At 47.6% G+C, this 27,043-nt stretch overlaps 1 protein-coding gene across 1 annotated transcript in view; it reads left to right on the forward strand.

Moving 5' to 3' along the window:
* The first annotated feature begins 23,626 nt into the window (after positions 1-23,626).
* Positions 23,627-27,043, forward strand: part of MECOM (MDS1 and EVI1 complex locus) — a 325,153-nt gene continuing 321,736 nt past the window's right edge. The window contains exon 1 of the mRNA XM_084212357.1: positions 23,627-23,753. Within this exon, the coding sequence (XP_084068483.1) occupies positions 23,717-23,753 (37 nt within the window). The 5' untranslated portion in view covers positions 23,627-23,716. The remainder of the gene's footprint in view (positions 23,754-27,043) is intronic.

Below are 27,043 nucleotides of genomic sequence, written 5' to 3' on the forward strand. Positions count from 1 at the left end.
CAGGAGCTCAGAAGCACCTTGTACCAGGTATTAAAGAAAAATTATGTTATGTGTGCCTCAGGCTTAAGAAAGAGATTACTAAGAATCCAAGCAATGCGGAAAAAAACTTTCCACCTTCCATGACATTATGGCTGAGAATCAAGTGTTTAATTGTCCTGAAGGCCTCTTCCAGCCTCCTGATTTTGGCACAGAGCTGCCAGGGATTGGCAAGTTCTGCTCCAAATCTATCATGAATGAATCATCATCATGTTGGCATAAAGACTTCCACTCCTGTCCTTTCTTGTATTTACTGGCAGCCTCTCCCCTGGAATTAAGCTGAATACATGGTCCCAGGTGTTCAGGTGAAAGTAAGAGTTTCTCCTAGGAAGTTTGGATTTCAGAAGGCTCTTTGCTTCCCTCGGTGATGTCCAGCCCATGCAGATTACTGTGACAGAGTACAGGGGGGCTGAGCCTAACACAGTGCACAGAAAATGCTTCTAAAATAGATGTATTTTTATAACAGATTTTCCTTAACACTTCCTGGAAAAGAATCCAAGATTACAGCTACCTGGGAGCAGGCAGGCAGAAGCCTGTGTCTGTAGCACAATTTTTCCCTTCTTAGTCAGTGAATACATCTTTCTGAATAGATATAAAATACTTTTATTTAAGAGGCTCTTTACCAGACCAATCCTGCACAGTTTATGTACCACTAAAGTCAGGAAAACCAAGAGCTCTACACTATTATTTCACACTCCTTTGCACTTGCAAAACTCCTTGCTTTTCCATGGAAATCGCAGGGTGGAAAAGCAAACACACAAAAGCCTCTTAGAGGAACAGGAGGCAGCAGAGAGGTCCGAGGTGAATGCTCCAGGGAGCACCGCAGGGAGCATCCGCCCTGCACAAAGAGAGGTCAGGCAGAGATGAATAAAATGAATAAAAACCATGATCCAACACAGCATGGGACGGGGAGGAGGGAGGTGCTGGGGTTGGCACAGCCCTGCTTTGGGGGAACGCTGCGAGAGAACTGGCCTGGTTCCTCATTCAGGGATGCTCATGTGGAACGGGATGAACCCGAACGCAGGCTCAGGACCCTAAATTCAGCTCACAAGCACCAGGCACCAGTCTCCAAATCCTGATACCGGCCCCCAATTCCCAGGCACCCGCCCCCGAACCGCAAGCACCGCTTTCCAAACCCCAGGCACCAGCCCCCAAATCCTGCTGCAAGCCCCAGGCCTGGGTCGCCGGTCGTGTCACAGACCCAGCCCGCGTCTCCCGCATCCCGACCCGCGGCAGGGAATGCGCGCTCCCCTCCCGGGCGCGCTCCCCTCCCGGGCGCGCTCCCCCCCGGGCGCGCTCCCCCCCGGGCGCGCTCCCCCCCGGGCGCGCTCCCCCCCGGGCGCGCTCCCCCCCGGGCGCGCTCCCCCCCGGGCGCGCTCCCCCCCGGGCGCGCTCCCCCCCGGGCGCGCTCCCGCGAGCACGCGGCGCGTTCCAAACTCCCGCCACCCGCCGCGCCCCCGCCCCTTAATCCCATCATAGCCAATGGTAGAGGAGGAGGGCGCCCCTCTAACCAATAGGAACGCGGAGGGCGTGACCGCGGGATATAAGAGTGCGAGCGCGGCGCTTTACGGCCTGTGCCGGGGTGGGCAGGCCCTATGGCCAACTAACCCTAATGGCGGCCGCGCCCCTCACGCTCGCCCGCTGTTTTACTCGCTGACTTTCAGCGGGCATAGGAAGCGGCCCAGGGGAAGGGGGTGGGGGAAAAGAGTTCCGGCCTCAAAAAAAAAGCCAGCGAGGGGGATCCACACCCCGGCCCACCCTAGGGTCCCTGTCCCTTCTCCGCAACCGGGGATGCTCCCGCCCTCGCCCCTCGTGGAGGCCGCGGTCGGCGGGCTCAGCGCCCCTGCCGCCGCGAAGAGTTCGGCTCTGTCAGCCTCGGCGGCGGCCGGGAGCAGAGGGCCGGCGCGCCCACCCTGGGCGGCCGGGGGACCCCAGCAGAACAAAACGGGCGCGGCGCCGCTGGGCGCTGAGCTGCCGCCGCCCCCTGAGACGTGGGGTGCGCGGCCGGCGCCGCCCCGACACCCCCAAAGGCCTCCGTTCCCCCGGGAGGGTCCGGCCGGCCGGCCGCGCTCGGGGCAGCCGGGCGGCCCCCGGCTCTGCTGGGCCGGCCGGGGATCCCGGAGGGAGCCCCCGAAGCGTCGGTTCTGCCGAGATTTGCCGTGCGCTGCCCTCGGAGTGCGGGCGGTTGGGGATGCGCTCACCGCCGCCCAGATCTTATCTAGCAGAGCCCTGCGGTGATGGAAGCTCAGGAATGCTGAATTTTATTCATCGAGTTCAAGAAATGTTGGGTTTTCCTCATCGATTTCGGTGGCAAGGAGCTGAATTTGTGGAAACGTGAAAGACAGAGCGCGGGGAGCTGAGGACAAATACCTCGCTGCAGTGAGGAGCAAGGATTGTGAGGGGAAGATGCTGTGGCTTGTCCTCCCTTAGCAATTCCTCTCCCTGCGCTCAGACTTTGGCAGTGCCATGAAGAAACACTCTGCAATGTGTGCCAGGGGCACAGCACCGAACCTGCCTTTTTAGTGCCAGGGACGCAGCACCAGACCTGCCTTTTTAGTGCCAGGGGCACAACACCGAACCTGCCATTTTAGTGCTGGGGCACAACACCGAATGTGCCTGCGAGTGCTGAGCCCCAGCACTGTGTCTGATGGAGGAATGCCCAGGGCCCATCCTGTGCCATCACCATCACAGGAACTGGCTGCTCAGTTACCTCTGCTGTTAGTTTTGACCATAGTTAAACGTTTTCCGTGTTTCTGGCATCAAGCACTTACAGAAGGTTCACCAGACCTGCGGGCACACGTGTGGGATGCAGACACAGCCCTACAAACTGGGCTTGGGCATCATCAGTGCTCATTTACCAATACTCCGTTAATATCCTCAGCGTTTGACCAGTGCCATCTTGTGGCCTTCTGCTTTTTTTTCTTTGCACAGGGGATGGAAGTGAACTTGGGTACTTAATTTTTTTGATTCTGTTTAGAAAAAACCTTCCGCGGCCAGAATAAACAGAAACAGGAGAGGCCGACCCCACACACTTTAAGATATGTAGGGCCTTTCTGGTACTGGAATCTGAATGTGCTTAATAAATCTGATCCGGCTAAAACTAGTGTTGGCTCTGCTGATGGTAATGTTCTTTCTTAGTTCAAACAATTGTGTTTTCACTGTTTTATCTTGTTTCCAAGCAACAGCTTTCACTTAGCATCAAATACTTCATTTCAGACTCTCAACTAAACATGCAGAGCCAAGATATTTAGTGTGCTTAGGACATGGTCTTTCAAATGAAACTCTACTTGACTTACAATTGTCTCTCTGAAAAAAAGTCTTCTAAATATACCTGGTTTAGTGGCATTTTAAATTTTTTTTTTTTAGCTGCCTCTTCTGAAAGGAGTGGTAAGCTGAAACTGCCAAATTTCTGTAGTCATAAAAAAGTATGTGCTCTGCAGATCCACATGTCGGAGAGAAGACGCTAAGAAATTCAGAACGTAGTATACTTTTGTTTCTATTTATTTATGGTAGCAAGGAAAACTTCCATGTAACATTGTTGCAGCGAGGACAACAAATGGAGCTGTAGGTACAGCCTGCTACTGCTTCTGAACAGCCTGCCCTACCTGCCCCAGTGAAGCGGGCCAAAAAAACGTGCTAATGTGGCATTTTAAGAATGCAAACAGGAGCTCTCAGCTCTTTCACTCCTGAAGTGTTTCAAACCATTTGCAAGTGTGTCAAAGGAATTGTATTCAATGTCTCTCTTCAGAGCAGATAGGAAAAAAAAAGTCATCTGGCAGCTAGCAGTAATTACCTGCCCCAGCAGCAGCTCCGTCTTCTATCATCTGGCATTAAGTCAATTTTCTTTCCCCAGGATGCAAGTGCTCATCTTAATATCTCCGGATTTGTTAAATTTCAAAATATTTTTAAAGTCCTGTTTATGTTTGGGAGAAGAGGCGCTCTTATGCTCAGTAGAGTTCTGAGAGGGCATTATTGAGGCTCACATTCTGTCAGTTTGGGGTTTAGGGCTGCACATCCTGTGTGACTTGTGGAGTGCCAGATGCTCAGGAATCAGCACCGAGTGTTCAGGAGGTTCTGTAGCAGATGTTTAGGCTGAGCTTAGAAGGACAGGTGGCTCAGGTGTGTTTAAGGTGACATTGTTGCCATTCGAGGTCAGTCACACGACATGTGCTCTGTCAGGCTGGGTACAGGGACAGTGCTCTGGCCAAAGGTGACCAGCCCTGTGTGTCCTCCCAGCAGGATGAAGGATGAAGTGGCCTGGCTGCAATCCTGTGTGCCTGGGGCTCCCTTCCTTTTGCATGGTCATCTTCTGGTGTGCTGTTTCTGAACACCCCAGAGCTTGCTGTCCCTGTGGGAAAACTGATCCTCTTCTGTGGAGAGCCTAGGAAAAAAAATCAGCCGGGCATGGATGAAATCCTTTAGGGGATCCCGTAGGACTGGTGGGATGGCAGGAGGGGTAGCATTACAGTGCTGTGCAAGCAGCTCTGAGGGCGTTTTGGGAGCTGACAGACCTGGGCCCCCGATGGGATGAGCACTCCTCCCCCATTACAGCGCATTTCCAAGGCTCATTTCTCAGGATGAGGTCTCAGCCGGGCTGATTCCAGCTGTGGGGCTGTGTGGCACAGCCTGAGCTGTGCTCTGCTCCTGCCTCTACCTTGACCTCTGCTTTCAGCCACCCCTCACTGCCTTGCCCTTTTCCTCTCACCGCACATGAAAACAGCAGGATTTTATCTTACACTGCCTTCATTAATCTGTTCCCGATGAAGGTTTTAGCCTTCCTGCATTAGTTTAAAAACAATCATGGTTGTTTGGGCTGGATGCAATGTGTCAGTGCACAACGAACAAAGCAAGGAAGATTTAAATCAGTGCAAGAGGCTTGTAAAGATGGACAAGTATAGATTCGCAAGTTGGTGTGACTGTGTGCAAATTTAAAGCACACTTTGCCGTATATTTGAAACGACCAGCAGAAAAACTGAAGTTTTTTCACTTGCTGAGAATTCTGCTTAACACTTCCCAAAGCTGTTGGCAGAGGTGACAGCACACACAGAGTTTGTAAGAACAGCATGAGCAGAGTTAACGTTGTACTGAGATATTGAGTCGAACAAAACAGTTCAAGTTGACCTTGCTTATGAGGCAACAAAAAGTGTCTTAAGGAAAAATAATAATAATTATCAAAGAGTAAAGAATGGTTTAATTCAAAGGCTGTTTAACCTCCGACAGGTCTGGCAAACATTAATAGAACCCTACCCTAATTCTGTTTTTAGATTGCCTCAACAAGGGGTACCTTCAAAATGTGGTTGGATGTGATATCTAAAGATATTTGTTAGGAAAAGGAATGGAAGAAGCATATGTCTCAATTATTTATACATAAGTAATTTAATGGTAAAGTGAAGACATGCAATCAAATCTTTGTAAATACTAAAAACCATGGACTACAGATTGTGTAAAAATATAATAACTTTTTGTGCCTTTCTTTGCTCAGTTCTCTATGTTCAGCTAAACACACCCAAGCTGGGAAGTTGTTCTATCCAACAAAAGTTTGGAAAAAACAACCCCAGGAAGTGCCAAACCTCTGGCAGGAGAGCCTGGGAGAGCCACTCTGGCTCCTGGTGCTGTGCTGGGTGACTCTGCCCTGCCCCTGGGTCGGGTCAGGCCCATTTTCCAGCTCTGCACTGCATGGCTGTGCTCAGGCACCTGGGGCACGGCTTTTACCTCCTGAATTTACAGTTTTCTAGCTGCAGAGGCATGCTCGTAACTTGGGCCAATGGTATTTTAAAATTAAGCTTAATTAGTTAATTTTTTCAAATTTGCGTGTACTCAGCTCTAGCTGCAGTGCTGGGTGAAGCCTCCCAAACCCTCAGATCCGTACACAATGAAGTTGTCAAAGTTTGGGTTCGTGTTTACTTCCCAGCTGGATCAGACCTGAAAATGACAGGGGCTTAGGAGCAAAAAGGACTTTTTTCTACCTCTCTTCGGTCACTTGAGTTTCGTATTTCAAAGATTTCAGTCGGAAGAGCTGATGCTCTGTGGCTGCTGAAGCTTTTGTTCCGCACGTCTTATCTGTGCTGTTATCTCTTGCTGCTGATCCTATTTTTCCAACGGTAGATGGCAACAGCCATTCGTTTGTAAAACACTGGAGTGGAACTCGGGGCGTTAAACAGTTTAATGAGCAAGGAGGGGAATTTAAGTGAAACTACGTGGAAATAGTTCGTTGTTTGGGGTTTTTTTTTGTGGTTTTCCCCCCCCATTTTAAAAGTACAGACAAATTTCTATTAAATGGAAACGTTTGCAAATTAAATAAATTCTGATTATGGAATCCAATTCAAAGGAAACTTAAAAAATTATATTTAAGCTCCACGGGAAGGCACTAATATGAATTATCATCCCTATGTAAAAAGTATTTTAAAATGCATTTTTCAATGTATAGTCTATAAACTGAAGTGATTAAGAAATGTTGATTAATGCTAGTTTTTTATTCCCTTTCAAGTTTGCTCAAAACACTACTAATTTGCAGTTTATGTTTAGTTGAGAAAATAATTAAAACACATCTTTGCACAAATTAAAGAATTTTATTTCTTGTCTATCCTGTTGAGGATTCACCTTAGCAAAGTATTTTGACAATTTGACCCCATTGAAAACAGTGTCAGAGATCATTATTTGCAGATATAAAATTTTACTTTTGCCTCTAAGAATACACTGTATGATTTGAAACTAGATGTGCAAACGTCAGGCTTTCCAGTGCACAGCAATGTGTTGTAGGATAAATTGCTTTCCATATTTCTCATTTATTTAAATAAATGTACCGCTTGCTTTTGTGGAATATACACTTTGTTTCCCAGAAGCGAACATGGGAGTTGTGTGAGTGAGGAAGGTAATCATCTAAAACAAAGTTATAACCAAGTCACAGGACTTTTGGGAATTTTGCAGCTGCAAACCGAAGTTCTCGTGCATTATCACAGCATTCTGCTTTGCCACGATAACGAGTTTAAAGGCTGGAATGTCTCTGTTTTTATTGAAAAGATAATCAGACTTTTGTACATTAATGATGGGATATTGGCAGCTCTGATAATTTCATAGGAAACATTTTAGCCTGGCAATTAGTATTTTAATAAGTCTTTTTCCTATTCCTGTATTTGGCATTATCTGAATTGTACAGTTGGGTGCTTCACTGGGCTCCATGGGGGACAAAACAAGGGAGGAAGGATGAAAAGAGACTGAAATGAAGTGGTGAGAGGGGTTTGGTCCCAGGACTGCTACTGACTCCAAAGTGCCCTTCTGAGGAGGGCGGTGGGAAGGATCCCGGCGCCCTTCTGAGGCTCAGGACGGGAAATGCTGAGCAGAGCTCTCCTGCTCTCCCTGCCCGGGCCATCGAGCCCTATTGTTTCCGGAGAGCCCGGCCATAAAACTGTCCTCTAGCTCGCAAACTCCCAGCATCAGCAACATTTACCAAATCACCGCGCTTAAACTTTTTCCTCGCCGGTTCCGAGCCTCCTAAAGAGCAGAATTCCATCACTTCTTTCATCACTCTAATATTCCTTTAAACAACAGTATCATGGGATCTATTGTACTTAGCTGTAGTATGTCTACCGTACAGCCCATGTTTTTCATCACAGGAAGCAGCTTGAACTGCTTATAACACATGGAGTAGATATTTGTCTTGTTTTAGAACAGCTTTATATCGTTCAGCTGCCTTTACAGCCTCTTCTGTGTCTGAAGATAAGTACGTTTAAGGATAATCCTGAAGTTTTTATCTTCTGCATCGCCAGCCCGCACTTTCGTTACCACTCCATATTGCTCTGCTCCAGGCAGCTTTGAACAGCCTTAGCTTGACAATTAAGGGAGTGAACTGGCAAAACTGCTAATTTCTCCCCCTTTCCTTTCACTCTTATCTCGTATTCTCTAAGGTACAAGTCTTTATCTGCGTGTTTCCAAGAAGGTGTTCAATTAATAACTCAGACAAGTCAGAGCTGATAGGATCTTTTCATGTATTAATTTAACTCTTCCTTTCAAATGGAGTGCCAGAAAAATCACTGTTTTCATGTTTTCTCTATTTATTCTGGTTGGATTTTTTAATTGAAGTTGCATGTTGTAGTCCTTTGATTCTGCTCCCAAGAAATTATCAGGGATTACAGTAGTGTTCTTACAGGTAACGGGGGTTCTCACTGATGTTTTGAATTGTGGCTTTCTTCTCTATTAATGTTGATTTTAAATTGTTTTTATTTACAGCAAAATGATAAATCCACAGATGTAGCCAGGCAGGATATAGAAGTATTAGGTGGTTTGTTACTCGGTTTGTTGTGTTTGGGTTTTTCTCTGATAATAAGAATGCAACTTAGCTGATAAACAGTAAACAAAATTAATTTTCAGTGGACAATCACAAGACTAGTCCAAAGGCAGAGGTTTATTGATGTGTATATGTGAATGATTTAGCAGTTTAGACAATGATGTTTAAAATTTCCAGTTCTTTCATTAGGGATGAAGGACAGTATGTTTAATTTCCACCTGTGCTGGTCTTGCAGCAGGTTTAAACTAGCAATAAAAGCTAAGCTGATTTGATATTATGAAAAGAAATCCTATAGACTCTTAACTACAGTTTAAATTGATCTTGTCCTGAGAAGAAACTCCTGTCCTGTGAGCTGTGAGATGCAGAAATACCACAGTCCCTGTTGCCTAGAACTGGAGATGAGGATGTCCCACTTCACAGAGCTGCAGGTTGATTCGTGAACATGAAATGAATAAATTTCCCTGAGAAAACAGGCAACTAACTCACTAAAACATGATGTTCTATACTGAAAAAAATCTTTAAAACGTCTCTCAGGGAGCCTTTTAAAATTTTTTCCCCCTTTTTTTTCTATTGGAATTGAAGGTAATGATTCTTTATTGGTGCTTTAATACCAAAATATTATTTACGAAGTATTTTATAGCTTTCTATTCCTATGACTTACAAGTGCCTTTTCTAATTGCTTTCAGAGAAAGTAGTCACCATGAATTTGAAACGAAATTTTTGGCAAATTCTGAAAAATGGCAGTAGGCTTTCCTGATTTTCCTTGTGAAATCACAGGAACATTTCAGTGAACAATTTCCCAGAAATAAATGTAAAGAATCTATAAGTAGTGTTAGGCAGTCCAAAAATTGTTATGCAATACAGAAAAAAAATCACACATTAGTAAGCTTTTTTGTCATAATTAATTTTTCTACCAAGTTGATTTTTCATTCTCCAATCACAAGGATTTTCCATAAGGATATGTTTTTCCTCAGAAATGCCATTTTTAATGTAACAAACTTACAGCACCAGGACACAAAGGTGGTTTACGTCCAGTGAGGATCATAAACACAAATTGCTGACTCTGTGATTAGCACAGTGGTTTAGTTGTCAATCTATTTCAAGGAAATATTGTGAATAGAAAGTTCAAGCTGAAAGGGCTCAGGGATACAGCAGTTCTGGAATATTTCCAGCATTTTGCTTCTATTTCCAGGTTTATCTTGGTAGTACCACCAAAGCAGGTGACACATGAAGCCACAGGTGACTTACTGGCTTGGCAATGTTACACTCCAAAATTCAGCTTAGTCTTGTAATAAAGCCTGGTCACATCCTGTTTTAAGTGTGTCTCTCAACTGCAAGTTCTGGCCAACTATTTCAGATAGTTCAGGATTTTTCAGCTTAAAGAAAAAAAATAGGCAAGAAGGAACAATATTTAAAAAGGTGGAAGTCTACTTTATCAAAGCCAAGCCCTGAAACATTTTATTTCCCTTTAAAATAAAAGTATAGTGAGGGCTTTGAGTGTTTTCCATCCCAAAGTTTGTGCAAGATAAATTGTGCATTTTAAATGAGTCCTTTCTAACAATTGAGAGATTTGTACATCATTGGTTGAAGATTTGGGAAGCAAATGTGAAAGCCAAAGGAGATTTTATTGAGAGCTCCTTGGTGTAAAAGCAGATCATGGGTTGTCCCCAGGCTGCTGCTTGACAAGGAGGGATGTGTACTGACAGACTTCCTTAGAGGAATGCTTCAAGGACAAAATGAAAACATTTCCATAGGGTGCAGCCATCAGTCAGCAGAGGGATGTTCTTGTACACCAAGTACAGCCCAGCAGAGCTCTCCAGTGACCTTAAAGCACTGGCCAGCATAGGAGCTGCTCCAGTAATTACAGATTACATTAAGTAGCCAGTAAAAGCCAACAGCCAACTACCAGGCAAACCTTTTATACATTATTAAAATCATATCCTTCCCAGAAGATTCAAGCTAATAAAATTGAACTTGATAATGCAATCAGTAAAAAGCAGGTTTAAACAAAAATTTTCTCCTTTGTTGATAATGTCCCAAGAAGTCCTATGTTTTATATAGTGCCTAATATATGTAAGTGTGGAAATAATCCCTCAGGTATATTAACAGTTTCAGTTGCACATGCCCTGAGACCGCCTTGAATTTTTTATAATTACATTTTATTAAGATATAATTGTTATATATCAAGTGTGGCTTGCACTTAGATTAAAGATTAAAGGCTGCAGTTACATAATATTTCAGCAATTACAATATAGAAAAATTTTAAAAGTATGAAATTGGAAGGATTTTTCTCATGTATCAAGAAACTGGTTTGCCTTCCTGAGCAACTGCCTGGGACAGTTTGTTACAGGCCCTGAAAAATCAGAAATATTAGAGGTTTGACATCAAAAAAGGAAGAGGGAAGAAACACTTTGTAGGTAAGGAGACCAATATTTCCTGCTAACATTTTTAATAAATCACTTATGAGTGGGTATAGTCTATGGACTCCTTAAAGGAGTGTGCCTGACTCTCAGACCAAAAGTTTCTGAAAACTTGACATTTTTTGACTGAATAAGAAATTTTCTTTTTGTTGGCCAAGACAGTATATTTCATTATATAACAGAACCAGGGTCACCTGGGTTTGAGAATTGACACTACACAGCAGCTGCTTTTGTGAGGTTATTGGTCAGACTTTGATTTCATATGACTCTTAAAATGTTAAAACAAGCTATATACTATTCCCTTATATCTTATACAAAGTTTAAGAAGAAGGTTAATATTGAAGGATATTCTATGACTGGATTAGTTTTCTGTTTCTGTGAGCCTAAAGGGTCTGAGACCCAGCTGTAAAACTGTCAGCAAATGAGTTGAGTGTGCACTGAACATCTACAACAGAGCTTGAAGCTGAATGTGGGCAGATTTTCCATGTGATTAAAAATAAATATGGCCAGGATAAATCAGTTTCATGATATATTTTACACACAGAGCACTGAAGTTGCAAAAATCTCTCCCTTCAGTCATTAGCTGGCATGGTAGAACAAGATCCAGCCATGCCTAGTAAGGACCTACATGTTTACTGTTTCTTCAGGTCTCCAAAAGTGATTAGAAATGTTTCAAATTTGTGAATTAGACCACAGCTATTACCTAAAGCAAGAAGTATTGCCTGGTCAGTTCCTGGGGAAGGAAATACTGCTTCCAGCAGGAGTTAACTGTGAGTTTGGCATTCTTAATTTAGGCAGTTTGTTACTCCAGGTCTGGATATAGTCTTAGCTATGGCTTTTCAACAAAAATTTCCCCAATAAAGTATATTTTTGCTTTTTAAAATCAGATTGCTTATTTCAAAATCAAAGTGTAGGTTCCTATTTTTGTAAAAATCCCAAAGCAAACCCTCCACCCCAAAACTTCTCTGAAGCAGCAAACAGATCAAGGAGTAGCAGCACAGCAGACCCAAGTCAGCCCAAGTGCAGGTCCAGTGCAGTCCTTGGAGCAGTGCCTGCTCAACCTGGGGCTGAATTTCTTCTCTATCTTCACCCTGTGAGTAGAGATTCTGTTTCAGTTCTTAGAGGTGCCCAAGAAAACTTTGTAATTGATGTTTTCCACTCATTTTCTTTCTCTGGCAGTTCTGTATTTTGGTAGAGTCGTGTTTCCCCAGCTTTCAGATGTGTGCTTGGACGCTGGAAAAACTCACTCTCATGCATAATGAAAGAGGAAAAGTTACAGAGGAGAAATTTCTTGGCTGGAGTCTCCATTCCTGCTCTGTATCTTGCTCTACAAGCTCCCACAGCAAGTGAGTGGTAGAGCCAAGAATAGAACACCACTTCTCTGACACCCAGTCCAGGGCCTTAACCCCTGTCTCCCGTGAGAAATTTTGTTTCGCTTTTCTGTGCACTGCAAAGATAAGATCATATTTTATTTTGGTGCCTAAATCGATCTCTGGGGTGAGTGAATAAAGTTGGGAAATAGCCAGAGAATAACACAATGTAAATAGTGAAACGTAAGGAGGTTATATATATAGCACTGCAGCTTCTCAGACTGCTGTGTGTCTAGATAGAATTAATTAAAAACTGTATGAAGCATTTGAGTCCTTTCAGGGTTGTTTTGAGCACATGAAGACTTCTTCAGGGAGAAAACGGGATTTATTTTGCTCAGCTGGATTTTGTTTGAGAGCAGCCAGTGGAGAAGTTCTTTGCTCTGTAACATAAAGTGCTTTTCCTCCCTGGTAGCACTTGCTTTGCTGGGATAACAGCAGGTGTTGTGTTGCCTGTTTGGGGATAGCAAAGGAAATTTGGGAAAAAGATGGAGTTAGTGTGGGCTGATTAGTTTGTCCTGCAGAAAGAGTTTGAGTTCTGACAGATCGGGGAGGTGTCACTTTGCACTCAATTTCAGGCAGAGCAAGAGCTTCTCTTTCCCAGCCTTTCCCAACAGGTGAGCAAGAGGCAAGTGCTAAGTGCCAGAGGTGAAATCTGGATCCCACCTCTCTTTTAAAACCACGTAGGTTTGAAGAGAAAATATTTTGGAAAAATTTATTTCCAGAGTCTCTTCATACATCATGAAGGGGTGTGTATGTGTAGATGCAGGGAAGAGAGATTGCTGTGAAAGGATAGAAAAGTGGTCACTGTAGCTTTCTGCCCCTGTTCTTTAGCCATGTTTGTTGTTTTTATACAGGCATTTGCAATACAAACTGCTGAAAGGCATTAGAAAACGGCCCTACATTATTCCAGGTACCTGGAATTGTGGGTGCACACACAAATTGCTGGGGACAAGATGAAGCGTGACCTTACAGCACCACTGGGACAGGGGCTTCCTTCTCCACTGATGGCAAAATAACTCACTGGCTAGAAATGATTGGGAATTCTTTGGCAGTGCTTGGGAACTCTTTATTTCTCACCATTGAAACATTTTGTGGGAACTCGCCAGTTTCAGTGAAACTTCTGTAATAAAATGTTTCTTTTCAGGGTAGGATTTAGAGGGGGGTGGGCTCTAACCCTGATCTGCTTCTCTGAGAAGAAGGATTTAACCCCCAAAGTCTTCACATTCCAAGAGAGCCCAAATTCTCAGTTATGATGATGTTGGAGTGCTTTTTTTTTTCATCAGCTTCTGTAAAAACAAACAAAATCCCCAAACAACAAACAAATCCCACTTCTAAGGTCATCTTCTTGTGATTGAGAGTGCCTCTGAAATCCTGAAAGGAATTTCTGGGATGGGAAAAATTATTTTCCTTCTCTTTTAACTTTGCACCTCACCACTCTGTCATGAACTTTGCATGTGAGATTTTGCTCCTGATGAATGAGCTCTCAGCCTTAAAGGCTGCTGTGAACTAGGCTTAAGGACTTCCCTGAAAAATGAAAACCAAAAGGCTAAACCACATTTACCTTAGGAAATGTGAAGGAGAAAAATGAAATCTTTGCTCTCCTGCCTCTTCTGTAGGGTTTTGTCACTCGTTCTTCACAGATTCTCCTGTGCAGAACTGGCTGCTCCTGCTCAGACATGAAACATGGATGGAGCATTGCTGTGTGATCAGGGGGGCTGCTGGGATCTCAGGGGACTGGCAGGTGATGAGATGGATCTGCTGGAACTGATCCCCTCGTCAACACCAGCCCTGATGCTCCATCTGAAGGAAATCACAAATGGGCTCTTCTCCTTCATGGGCTTTTTCCTTTCCTGCAGTTAGGAATGCCAGCTGCAGTGTGAAATAAATGTAAATTCATCATTGTTCTCGGAATCTGATACCCATTGTTATTTACTGCTTGCTGAGGTTGCGACTATAACTTTTTTTTGTCATTATCTGTGTGACAATTGAAAGAAAAGAGATGAATTTTGACCTCAGATAAGTGTGGATGACCAGTGCTTATACTCTGCCTTCTTCCAGGCAGCAGATACCAAGAGGCTTCAGAGCTGTCAGAGTGCTCATGCCTTTACACAGAGTTGTATCAAAGTGAAAACTTTAAATTTTACAAATCACTTCACATATACTCATCCTCCTCTGGGGAAAAAAAATTGCCTAAGAGCTGTTCAGTGTGCTCTTATTATGGTGATGAGTGCAGAATGAAAGAAACAAGTGGAAATATTTCAGAAAAACTTGCAAAGACATTTTAAAAAATAATTACTCTGTAGTCAAAGTATCATGACACTTCACTTGATAGTTCTCTAACATACACTGGGTTTAAGTGCCATGGATTTCTCTGGGGATTCCCTACCTAGCAGAAAGTTCTGAGCAGTGCTGTCTGTACTGATGTCCTAAGCAGAAGCAGCAGCACAAAACATACAAGGGAGCAATTCTGATCTGATGAGGGAGGAGCTGAACAGCCTGGGCTGCTGTCAGCTGCAGGCTCTGTCTGTGTGTACTGATAGAAGGCGTGGGTCCGTCTGTGCTCTCCTAAAAACCTCCACAAACTGAAGCAGCGGTGCTCTGAGGATGCTTTCCTTCTTCATGCCTCTCAGAAACTGCTTCCAAATCAACTCTGAATGCAGCTGAATGAAGTCTGGCAGTAAACTCGTGCTTTAATAGCCATGATTCCTATGCACAAAGTGATTTGGAAACACTTTTCAAAGAGGACAAGCACGGTTTGCCTCAGCCAGTGTGGAAGTGCTACGAAATTCCTAGTGAAGGATTGCAACAGAGTGGGTTATTTGCTGGGTGCTGGAGGGTAAAGGAAATTTAAAAAAATTACATTTTTTCTAAGTGATTCTTGGGACTACCTCAGATTTGCTTCCGACAAACTGTTTTATTCATTATTAATTTTAATAAATTGAAAGCATTTTTCATTTCTAGGTAGTTTCTGCTCAGTCTTTGAACCTTGAGGCTGATTGTTTTAATTCCACAGGGTCTGGAGGATGGGGTTCTTTGTTTTGGTACAATAACTACACTATAACCAGCCATGGTTTTCTGTTCCTTGCTCTCTTAACTTTCATCCTTTATGTGACACTATTTGCATTTTAGCTCCAGCAGGCATCAAATGAGATGTTTAATTAAAAATGTTATTGGAGGGCCAATTTAAGATCAAAGATCACAAGCTATCAGAGATCCAGTTCTTTGATACCACAATAATAGGTACCTTAGAAGTCGTCAGATGGGTTAGATTAGATAGTAATTTATTTTAGCTTGTTTCCTTTTCCTTAGTACTCATTCCAGATACCATAACCTGCTAGAAGTTTTAAGAAGCAGCAGTAATTTTTAAAGTGAAAAGTAAAAGGCTCTCAGTTTAAACAAAACTGATCAAAAAATTATGGAAGTAGGAAATTGAGACCTTTAGAATATATAGGACCAAAAGCATAATAAACATTGACTGGGAGCATAATCCTGAATGCTAACAGAAGTCCGTTTGTTGTAACAAACATTTTGTCTAATTTAATCTTCAAATGTATTACTGCCAGAAAGAATAGAAATTTCAGGCTTTAATGTGTTGGTTGCTCTTGAACTTCAGCTTCAACTACTGGTGCTGGTAGTGTCTCCCACTGAAAAGACCATTTTAATTATCCTTGTCATCCCAGTGAAGTCCATGCACGTGTGTTATTTACAGATCATTCTTCAAACTTTTTAATAAGTCGTGTACCCAGATGGGAACAAGAGATACAATTAGGCTCTGTTGCCATCAGAGCACAACACCAGTGTGTGGATTTAAGCTCCTTGCAGAGCTCCTGACACAAAACTCCAAAGAAAGCAGAGGCCAGGCCAGTTCATTCCTTGGCTCTGCATCTGCGCAGGAGCGCTCAGGTCTCACAGGACATTAATCACCTCTGCAGAGATGCAAGAAACCTCCACTTCTAACCCAGCCCCCGGCAGTTAATGGAGCTGGCAATGTGCTTTTACCTTTTGTTCTACTTCTGGATTACTTTGATTTTAGATTAAGTAATCTAAATGTCTGTTTGGTGGAGAACAGCACTTTTTTGTTTTGTTTGGTTTTATTCTTTCACATTTATAAATTATTCTAACAGCTCTTCCGGCTAATAAATCATAACTAGGTTGGTTCTAATGCATTTGAACTGTCAGCCAGTATGTGCAGAATGTTATCAGTTTTCATGTGTTACAGATAGCAGAGGTGGAAAAGTGGTTTTCGAATGGTGTTGAGCTACTACAAAGATTTTCCATTTGCTTCTGAGCCATTGCCTTTGTGCCGTCTCGGGACTGGGTTGGAAGGGAGGGGCTACAATCTGCCAGGAGGGACTGTCCACAAAGCTTCCTTTGGCACCAATGAATCCAAAAATCCCTGAATCGGGCAAAGAAAGCTGCGCTGCGATTCCCCCAGACCGAGAGCGGAGCAGAACTCCGGCTCCTGCTTCCCAACCCCCAAAAGACTTTAAACGACTTTCCTTTTTTTTTTTTCCTTACCCCGAAGTGGCTTTGGAAACGCGGCAGGAATGCAAATAAACGTGTAAAAGAGTCCGTCTAATCGGGCACACAGTTCTCAGAACTTCATTACTCTTCGTTATCTGAAAAACTGCAAATAACAAGGGAAACGCCAGCAGGGCAGAGATGCATTGTCACATCGCAGACTTGGTGTTAGGAGGGATAGTTGTGAATGCTAACAGAAAGCCTAACAACCAAAATTCGGTACTCGGGTTCAGCCTTGTGAATGGACACTGTTTTTAGAAATGAATTCAATTGAAAAAAATCCTTATTCTCCATGTAAATGCACAACTTGTTTAAATTCAGGGGCAAAAAAACCTGGGGTTAAGTGTAAGACCCACAATTCGATTTGCATGTTGAGTAATTCAGACTGTAATAGAAGCTTTGTCATGTTAAGGTTAGGTCTTTCCTGTGGCTGTTCAAGTGGGCTCTGAAGACTTTTTAACGTGTTGCAGGATATTAAGGGGGGAAGGTTTGACCTACATCCATTTTTTTCAGACCCACTTCTGCAGGTTTCATCACACTCCCCGTGTCTCGCACGTGGGACATTGCTGAGGGCAGGATAGGTGCCCAATTGCCTACATACAATTTCATCAGGAAAGGTATATGATTTATTGCCCTGTAAAGGGTTTTGACATGAAGCCTGTGAAAAGCACTATATAAATGCCAATACAATATAAAACGTCACACAAATACTTTGCTCATTAATTCTGACCCTGTGCTTTTGTACTGGAGAGAAATGAGAGTGAAATATGAATGTGTTCCTTATGCTTTGAGGGGAAAAATGGGGCTGTGGATTTTATAAAGGCTGATGTGTTAACCTGCCTTTGTGGTTCCTTTACAGACAGGCAGCAAGAAGCCCACTCCTGCCTGGAAGCTACACCGTGAGTGAAAGCAGATAAAGCCTGAAAAAAGGGGAGCTCACGTTTGTGATGACAGTCCTTGGTCATGACACAGCTTTCACCACACAAAGAGAGGATTTCATTTTTTCATTTCAAAATTCCATTTATTTCAGCACTGCCAGCTCTGGAAGCCTGTCTGCCATCATCCCATTACAATTTTACTCCTAACATTTTGTCATATTTTTAAACAGCTTTAAATATTTTTAAACGTATCTTTAAACAGCTTAATATCCAAATCTTCCCAAGCCTTCAGGGCCTGTTTCAGAACGTGGCTTCAGCCAAAGAAACTGGGCTTCACCAGAGTGTTTTAGTGACTGGCTAGAGCTCAGCAGCCCCTGCTGTTCATCTTCTTTGCTTTGGCCAAGGGGGACAGCAGCTCCTCAAAGCCCAGATCTCACCAGTCCCCAGCTTCTTCCTTCTGGAAAATCACTGGGGAGGCCAGGCAGGAAGGGGAAGGTTATGGGACACACTGGAAAATCCCCTTTCATGCTCTGCAGGGATTTTCCAGCCTTGCCCAGTTCGCTTTGCAGAATAGGAGGCAGCCTGGCCCCATGGGTATCAATCTCTGAACCCTTGTGTCTGATCAGCTGAGGTTTTCTCTCACGTGATGACGCACCTTCATGGTGGGACTTCAGTTTCTGAAGTATTCATGCATCAGCTTTCACTGTCATTGTGTACTGAGAAAACTGTGTTCCACTCCTTCATTTTGATTTCAGGTTGCTTTTCAAATTCCTTCCCCCTTCTGTGTTTCACTGTGATTTCGATCGTTTCTAATTTTGCTTTAAATAGGATGTTCACTTTCTGTTGATCTTTCCTGACATTTTTCCCTTTTGATTTGTAGTACTATCAATTCCCCTCTGTTCAATGTTTTGTCTACATTCAGAACATGTTTGTTTTTCTCTAGTGGCCTGTAATTACTTTCCTCCTCCTACTCTTTAATTTTTCCAGTTACGTTCTCCACTGACGCTCCTTTAAGAAGTACTGGGGGTATCCTCCTGAGGATATGAGGATATGACATTTTTGGCCAGAAAATACTTTTACTGTTGGAAAAGAGCTTGAGTTTGGAATATTGACTGCACCTCTCCCTGGCACAGGGGTAAATGACTTTTTTGGTTGCAGTTAGATAACATGTGAGTCCTGTTGCCTCTTCAGGGATGGTCCTGCATCACCATCTTCTAGTGGGACTGAGGACAGAGGCAAACAAGCCTGCTGTGCACCTTAAAACAGAAACCTCCAGCTTTTGGGTTTGGGGATGCCTCTGTCCATTTGAGGTGAGGGGTGGGGGAATGCAGCCAAACCCCAAAGTAACACAGGAAATCTGCCAGGAAGCAGAAAATCAAGTTTAGCTCTCCGATGTCCCCATTTACCACAGTGGCCTCCATGCCGTGCTTTCAATCTTGCCTTTGGCCTGTTCATTTTCCTCTGTTTTTCTTCCAGTCTCAATGTTGTGGAAATCCAGGTCCTTCCTACAGGCAGAAACGAGAACTACTTCACAGCTGGCACCCTGCTCCATTTCAGCGGAGCGCTGTGCAGGGCTGGCCGCTGCGCTGTGCGCGTCTCCCCGTCCGTGAATGCATTTCATTCCTGGCGGCCGCGTGTTTCCAGCGGCGCTTCCACCAGGGACAGCCTCGCTCCGGGCCTGCTGCAAGCCCCGAGCCGGCTCCGCTTCCCGGCAGGCGCCGGTACCGGACCCTGAGCCCGCGTTTCCCCCAAACCCGGTTTTTGGGAGGTTTTTGGGAGGTTTTTGGGAGGTTTTCCTCGACTCTCCCCAGCGCGGGGTGCGCACCAGCCCGCGCCCTGCAGTGCGGCGCCGCGGCCGCGAGGGGGCGCCGCAGACCGCGGTGCGGCGCGCAGGGGCGCGCAAGGGCCGGGCGAGCGCGCGCAGGGGCGCGCAGGGGCTGCGGGAGCGCGCAGGGGCTGCGGGAGCGCGCAGGGCCGCGCAAGGGCCGGGTGAGACCCCGCGGCGGCTGCTCCGCGCTCAGCCGCCGGCCCCGCGGGCGCGCAGCCGCTCCCCGCGGATCTCTCCGCCAGCGCGGCTCGAGCAGCGCTCCCGAGGGGCGGCGGGGGCTCCGCGGGCGCTCCCGCGCCTCTAAAGTCGTTTGGAGGCAGCAGCGCAGGGCGCAGACAGCGAGGCTTTTGTGCCGGCGTGTGCGTGGAGCGCAGCGCAAAGCAGGAAAAAAATAAAGGGGGAGAGAAAAAAAAAAAAGAAAAAAAAAGTGGTAAGAGTAGGTTTGTTAAGGAATCCGGTAAGTTATAGGAAGCAAAATTAAATGTCTGGTGCTTACACGACGGCATGTTTTACAAGGGAGAAGGAAACTGTGCAGAAAATGCATGGGCTTTTATTGTTGGATTTCATTGCCTGTATTGTGGTGGATGCTTTATGCTACGGAGAGCAAGTTTAATTGAACCAGATCGCTGATTTCATATAGTAGGGGGCATGGGGTGGTTTTTTTTTTTTTTTGGTTTTGTTTTCGGCGTTAACCCTTTCGGGGACTAGAGGCAGGCAGGGCTGAGCTCCACAGCTCCGAGTTTCAAGCCAGCAAATAAAAACACATTACATAAAAACAAACACCGAGCCCAGTTATCAAAGCCTCAATCTCTAGCTATTATTTTCCCTTGTATTTGGAGCCTTTTTTTTTTTTTTTAAATCACATCTGTCGTTCCCAGCCTTTCCCAGGACTGCAAAGCAAAGTGGACAGCTTCCATGTGACCACCTAGTACAGGAGGCGTTTTCTGCTGGGAAACTTTGCAGCGGTTTTCTCCTTCCCTTTCCTTCTGAGAGCTCAGAAAAGAAAATGTGCAATCTTCCCAGTGATTAAAGTCTCCTTATTTGTCTTCAGACTTATCGGGTTTATCCAAACTTTTGTGTGTGTGTGTGTGTATCCCCCCGCCCCCCCTCCTGTGCATTTGTAAAGTAGCCCCATCTAGCAATGATAAATATCCCTGTTGATCACTTGATTGATTACCTCTCGGAAAGGTCACGCGGGCTTGCAGTAATTTCCTTTTGCCTAAGGCTCCCTTTTCACTTTTACTCCCGCACGACAGCTCCAAGTATACAGGATCTTTATTTTTGATTTTTAACCCCTAAATAGCTCCCCGAAAACAATGCGTTGGTGAAAAGAAGGAGGCAAATCAGCCGGCGGCTCCGCGCTGCCCCAGCCCTGCCGCGCTCTCCCGGGGCGGGTTTGGGGAGGGAGAGCCTCCCGCCCCTGCTCTCCTGTGGACTGAGAATTCGGATTTAAACAACCAGACAAGCTATTAATTTACCCATGCTACCCAGGGTCCTGAACCCAATTAATTTCTAATAATTACAGCCCAAGGGGGCTGGAGAGATCCCTCTGCCTCTTTCTAGCCTTGCCACTTCGCGGCACCGAGGTCAGCATATAATAATAAAGTGTATATTTTGAAAGTGATCAGCAGAACAGTGAGTTATTGCAATGAATGAAAATTGTTTCCATTTTGGCTAATTGAGCCCGTGGCTGAAAGCTGGAGTTCTGAGACTAAATAAAGAGGACTGTTTTATTTCGACGTGGGCTGGAAATCCCTGCATAGCTTTTCGGTCACCCAGCAAGAAGCTTAATTTCTTACCAGCAAACCTGAAATCAAGCGTTGGGTAAACAGTATTAATAATTGCATTACAATGATTAAATTAATCTTACTGGTAGCTAGGAGAATATAGATTGAGATTGAATAACACGATGTAAAGTTCACTGCACAAAGACAATAGCACAACAAATACCTCGATAAAGAATTCCAACTTTTCTCCAAGTAGACTGCGGGGCTTGCTCAATTATAATGTAAGGAAGAGAAAATTTCCTGTTACGGGGAATGCCCTGAAACCTGTGTATCAGGGGGTGCCTTAGGTCTCCCAGCCCGTATTAGAAATAGATTTAATTCCACCCCTCCATCCGGAAAAATATTTCCCCAAATTTTAATCTCTGTTTCTGCCCGTGGATCTGCTGAAAGCGACCCCGCATCCCCGCCGCCCGTCGCTTCCCACCGGGGAGGGAGCAGAGGCTGCCGGCGCTGGGGATGTTCCCCGCACGAACGAAACGGAATTCCCGGGGGGCTGCCCGGCACTTTTCGGGGAAGGGGGCGAACCTGGCGGGGCCGAGCGGGCGATGCCGGGGCCGCCGGGCGGGCGGCGGGGGCGGCCGGGGGCGGCCCGGGACGGCGGCCGGAGCCCCGGGCGGGCGGCGCGGCACCTGCCGGGCTCCCGGGGCCGCTGGGACGGCGGGCAGGTGGCGGTGACAGGCGGGCACGGCCGGGGTCAGGGCTGCCCGCCCGGGAAAGCCGCATCTGTGCCCCCGGCCCCGCACGGGGCTCGGCCGCCCGGGTGCGAGCGGGTCCCCGGGCACGGGGAAGGACGCGCATCTCTGCCCGGGCGGCGGCTTTGCGGGGTCTCCGCTTGAACCGGGGGTTCGACTTCGCAAGTTCACGGGCGTTTGCGTTTTTCCCAAGCGACCCGGCGCCGCAGGTCTGGGGGCGTATGAGGGGTGATCTGGGGACAGCTCGGTGCGGCCCCGAGAGGAAAGGCGCTGTTTGCGAGCGAGGTCGGGGGTCGGGCAGTGTCGGGACCCCGAGAGCAGCCCCGGCCCCCGGCCCGGCCCCGCGCATCCCCCGCGCATCCCCCGCGCAGCCTGTGGCCTCTCCCCGGCTGTCCCGGTCCTGCCTCCGCAGGGACAGAGTGGTCCAGCTCCTCCCGGGACAGCCCGGACAGGATACCCCGATGGGTGCAGGGGCTTGGGGGGCCCTGCTCTGCTGCCCCTCCTGCTCCGGGGGCGTTAGGTGCTCCCCTGCCCGCCTGCGGGGGGATGTGGAGTGGGCAGACAGCAGCTGCGCGTCCTTAAAAAAAAAATAATAACTCCAAGTTACAAATTAAAAAGAACGATTGGCATCAAAGACGGCTCCGCAGTGCGGGTTCGAGAGCTTGCGCCCGTCTGCCGGGCGTTCGGGGCAGCAGCGTGGGACCCGCGGTGCCCCCGCCCCACGCGCGGGGCTGTCACCGGTGGGGTGCGGAGGGCGCCGGGCGGGGGGGGCTCCGCGGGCGGCCCCGATCCGCAGCACCGGCAGCCGGGGGGTGGGAGGTGGGATTGAAGGGGGAAGGGGCGATGCTGAGGATTTTATTAAAACAAAAAGTTGAGCAGCGTGTATGTACTGGCGCAGCCCCGAGTCTGAAAGATTGTAATTTTCTTTTATGGTGTCTGGCAGGATTTGCAACAGATATTAATGGGAACATAAATAGCGCATGGAAGGTATTGAACAAAACTGTTTAATGCAAGGAGGTTGTACCGGGGGAAAATCTATACGTAGTTTGGATTGATTCATACCTCGGACACAGCCATCCCCTAAAGGAGTTCCCAATTTCTGCGCGCTCCCTCTTTGATTGGCAAACCCTGTAATTAAAACAGATTAGAGCGGTCGGTGTTACTGTTTTTAAAACGCTTTTTTTCTGCCCAACTGGTGGTGGCTGAGTCGAGTTCAAGGTGGCGAAAAAGTGTGCGCGCCGGGAAAGTGTACGATTTCATGGTACGCATACATAATAAAACATGTAATCAAATTATATCTCTCTGCCTATATATGCGGAAAGATCTACGGTAATTGCTGCCCGGTGAGAATAAACTATTTAAACGTTGCAAAGACTCCAGACCTGCAAAGACTCCAGACCAGCATTAATATCCCATTAAAAAAAGAAAAAAAAGGCAGAAAAAAAAGGTGTCATTTCTCCCCCCAGCCCTAGCCCCGCGGGAGCGCGGGTCTCCCCCGCTGTAACCCCTCCCGGGTGCGCAGGCGGCGGAGCGGCTGCCCCGCGGCCGCGGTGGCGCAGCCCGGCGGCGGCTGCGCGCCTCGTCCCGGCCCGTCCCGGCCCCGGTGCCGGCTGTCAGGGTCCCCACCGGCGGTGATGGATCGCTGCAAACTTTTTTTTGGCGGCGCTGAAATGTTGAAGAGCGGGGGGGAGCCGCCCGTGCGCATGTGCGAAGGTGTCCAAACTGACAATGCTGGAGAGATAGCGAGCCGGGATTGAGAGAAAGGGAGAGTGTGTGTGCGGGAGAGGGAGAGGAGAGAGGGAGAGGGGGAGCGAAAAAGGAGGAAAAGCTCCGGGAGGAAAAAAAAAAAAGCCCCCCCCTACCCCAAGCCCACGCCAGCATCGGCCGCGGGACTGGCAGCATGCGATCCAAGGGCAGGGCGAGGAAGCTGGCCGCAAGTAGGTGCAATACCCCTTTCTCTTGGCTTTTCACCCTCCCTCTCTGCCATGTTGCATAGACATGTCTGGTGCGGCGCGGAGCTCGCAGGCAACCTGCAGCATCCCCTCCCAGCCTCCCGGCCCGGCCCGGCTCGGCTCGGCTCGGCTCGGCGGGCGGCGGCGGGGACCGGGGCGGGGGATGCGGCGGCCGGAGCCGGGCCGGGGGCTGCGGGCGGCCGGCGGGAGGTGGGGAAGGAGTTGAGGAAAAGTTCAGTGGCGAGCGCTGGAAGTTGCTGCTGCCGCCGGGGGCTGGAGTGGGGGGGGGTCGGGGGAGGGGGGGTGCGAGAGGCTGCGGGCCCTATAGTGGGCGCTGTGGGCTGTCGCAGGGCCGGGGGCGCGGGGGGGCGGCGGGCGCGGAGGGGCAGCGGCGGCTCCGCGGGGGAGGAGGCGAGCCGCGGGCGCAGGTAGCCGGTGCGGAGCTGCCGGGCATTCCCCGGGCTCGCCCGCGGGTTTGTGCCCAGAAGCGGCTCCCGGCGGGCACGGAACCCGGAGCGGAGCGCGCGTGGGGCGGGCGGGGCCGCTCCGCGTGGCCGGGATGCCCCGCGCGGTTCGGCGGGGGACAGCGGGGCCGCCGGGCAGCGCGGAGCGCCTCCCAGCCCGCTGCAGTCACCCGCGAAAAGTTGATGTAAATGTTGTAATTTCAGGCGCTTTTCCAGCACTTTTTTATACAGTTTGGCCGCCCGAAGGTCTGTGTTCCGCGAGGCGAGGGCTCGGCCGTCCACACGCAAAGCCCGACTTACTTAATTATTTGTCTTACGCTCACCCCATCTGTTTCTCCTTTATGATAGGGATCTCTGCTTTTAACTGCTGCAGTGTTGGGACTCCTTTTTTCTTCTTATTTTTTTTTTTTAAATTTTATTATTTTTTTAAAAACTGAGGGATTCAACAACAAAAGTTCGCCAGCTTTCGCGTCCTATTTTAAAAGCAGCTGATGTCTTTATTTTCTCTGACACATCTGGGCAAGTTTCATTTGATATCCATGGCGATGGCAACTCACATTCCCGAGTGAAAAAAAAATGGGCAGGAGGAAAAAAAGTCAGATGAAATGTTGCATAAGTTGCGTGACGTAAAAAGCAGATGCTTATTTACTCTTTATTTGTGAAGGGGGAAAAAATAGAGAAGCGTGGAAAAGGGGAAGTGAAAGATGTCTCTGGATCATCATCAGCTTTTCTCTGAACCTGAACAACAGCAGCAACCTGAGTTTGATTAGGTGATCTCAAAGTGGATAGTCCAGCTCCCTCAATTTGAAAACAAATATATTTTTAAATCGCAAGGTTACCATCCGTGCTTTGGAGCTAATTATGGGGGGAAAAATCTCCCACCCCCGACAAAATCCGTCAGGTTTCCTCTCCTCTCCCTTGCTTTGCTCGCTGCGCAGCGATGCAGGGCTCCTGCTGCTGCTCCTGCTCCGGCTCCAGCTCCGCGGGCGAGATCCGATCGACTGCAAACTTTGCGCGTCTTGCAGCAGCAGCAGCAGCAGCAGCAGCGCTTTCCCCTCCTAGACAGATGTGTTGCATTAAATAATCCTTCAGTTACAATCGACTCATAAAGGAAATCATATTTAAAAAGCCGGGATTTATTTCTTTTTTGTGTTCCGAAAAGCTGCTTCTTTCCCCCCCGAAGAGCGTCTCAGTTTCATGGCAAGTGGAAGGAGGGCTGGAGGCGACCTCTTTAATTTAGTCGTTCGAGAGAAAAAGGTTTTAGCTTTTCAGTTCTTTCTGTCCGAGTTAGGAATAGGAAAATACTTTGCAGCCTTCACCCTTTTACTTGGATAAAGATACAGATCGGGATGAAGCGCATTTCTTGTATTATTTCACTTTTATTGCTTTATGCGTGAAACAAAAAATCGCCCCGATTGCGTGACTGTCGCCAATACCCAGGCAAGCTTTTCCCTCCTAATTAAGGGAGAATACCTGAATGGTATTTTCTTGACCTCGGCGTAAAATTGCTAAAAAATAATTTTGAGGCTTTGCCCCCCTCTTAAAAAAAAAACAAATAGACAAATAATTCAGAAGGAACAAAAAGAGCCGCGCGGGGAATAGCCAGTGAATTTTTTAAATGTCCAGCTGTAAAAATAAGGGAAAGCACACGCCAAAGTCGGTCTGCCCGCCACGCTCTCGGGAGGCAGGCGGTGAGGAGCGGGGTGCGGGAGCGGGCCCGGGGGTGCGGGCCCTGCCGGCCGCAGCCGCGCTGCACCTGCGCGGGCATCCGCGCTCCGGGACAGGCCCCGGCCCCCGGGCAGCGGCTTTTCCACTCGGGTGGGTTCGTGCCCGCCTGGTGAAACCGTATCCCCGAATAACCCCCGCCCCAGCACGGGCCGCCGCAGTCCTGCCGCCGGCCCGGGGTAGCCCCAGCCACCCAGTAGCCTCATAAAGAGACAGAAGGTGATCAGATTAGGGGAACACACGTGAATAAGGAGGCACTTGTTACTTTTACACTTTATCACCACTTTTTTACAGGCAATTTAGTGCAGTCAAGGTAGATCCAGATCCCTCTAACCATCTGAGATAGTAAAATAGCACTTTCCTAAGTTTCAGCAGGTTTTCCTGCGCCTGTAATTTGCCTCAGTCTAGTACTTAAAAGGCTTGATTGAAAAACAGAGCCGGCAAGTTTATTTGCCTGTTTAAGACAGTCCGGGAATTTGTTTTCGAGCAGGGAGATGTTTGCCGTGTCCCGGCTGCCGGCCCTCTCGGCGAGGCTGTTTATTTGCCATCTCTTTACCATCGCCTCCGCCTCCGGGCGCCGGCACGGCCGCGGGCACCGGCTGCCGATGCCCCGGGCCCGGCGCGGGGGCGGCGGCGCGGGCGGCCGGCGGTCCCTCTGTCCCTCGGTCCCTCTGTCCGTCTGTCCCTCTGTCCCTCGCACCCCGCCCCACCCGGGCCGGCACCGCCCCGGCACCGGGCTCGGCCCGGCTCGGAACCGCCCGGCCCGGCCCGGCCCGCGGCATCCCCGGCGCGGCGCTGTCCCCGGGCGGCTCCTGCGCGGCGGGCGCGGGCACGGGGGGCTGCGGGGCCGGGCCAGACAATCCCATTATATGCCGGGCATATTTTCACCAGGCGCTTCATTAACCCTTTTCAGGGCGGAGAGCGCGCGTGTGGCTTTTCGCTCCCTCTTTCTGCCCTTCCTTCATTCCTTCTCTCCTCCTCTTTTCTTTCTCTTTCTTTTCTTTTCTTTTCTTTTCTTTTCTTTTCTTTTCTTTTCTTTTCTTTTCTTTTCTTTTCTTTTCTTTTCTTTTCTTTTCTTTTCTTTTC

This window comes from Fringilla coelebs, assembly GCF_963513975.1.
Source record: "Fringilla coelebs genome assembly, chromosome: 10".
Classification (NCBI taxonomy): domain Eukaryota; kingdom Metazoa; phylum Chordata; class Aves; order Passeriformes; family Fringillidae; genus Fringilla; species Fringilla coelebs.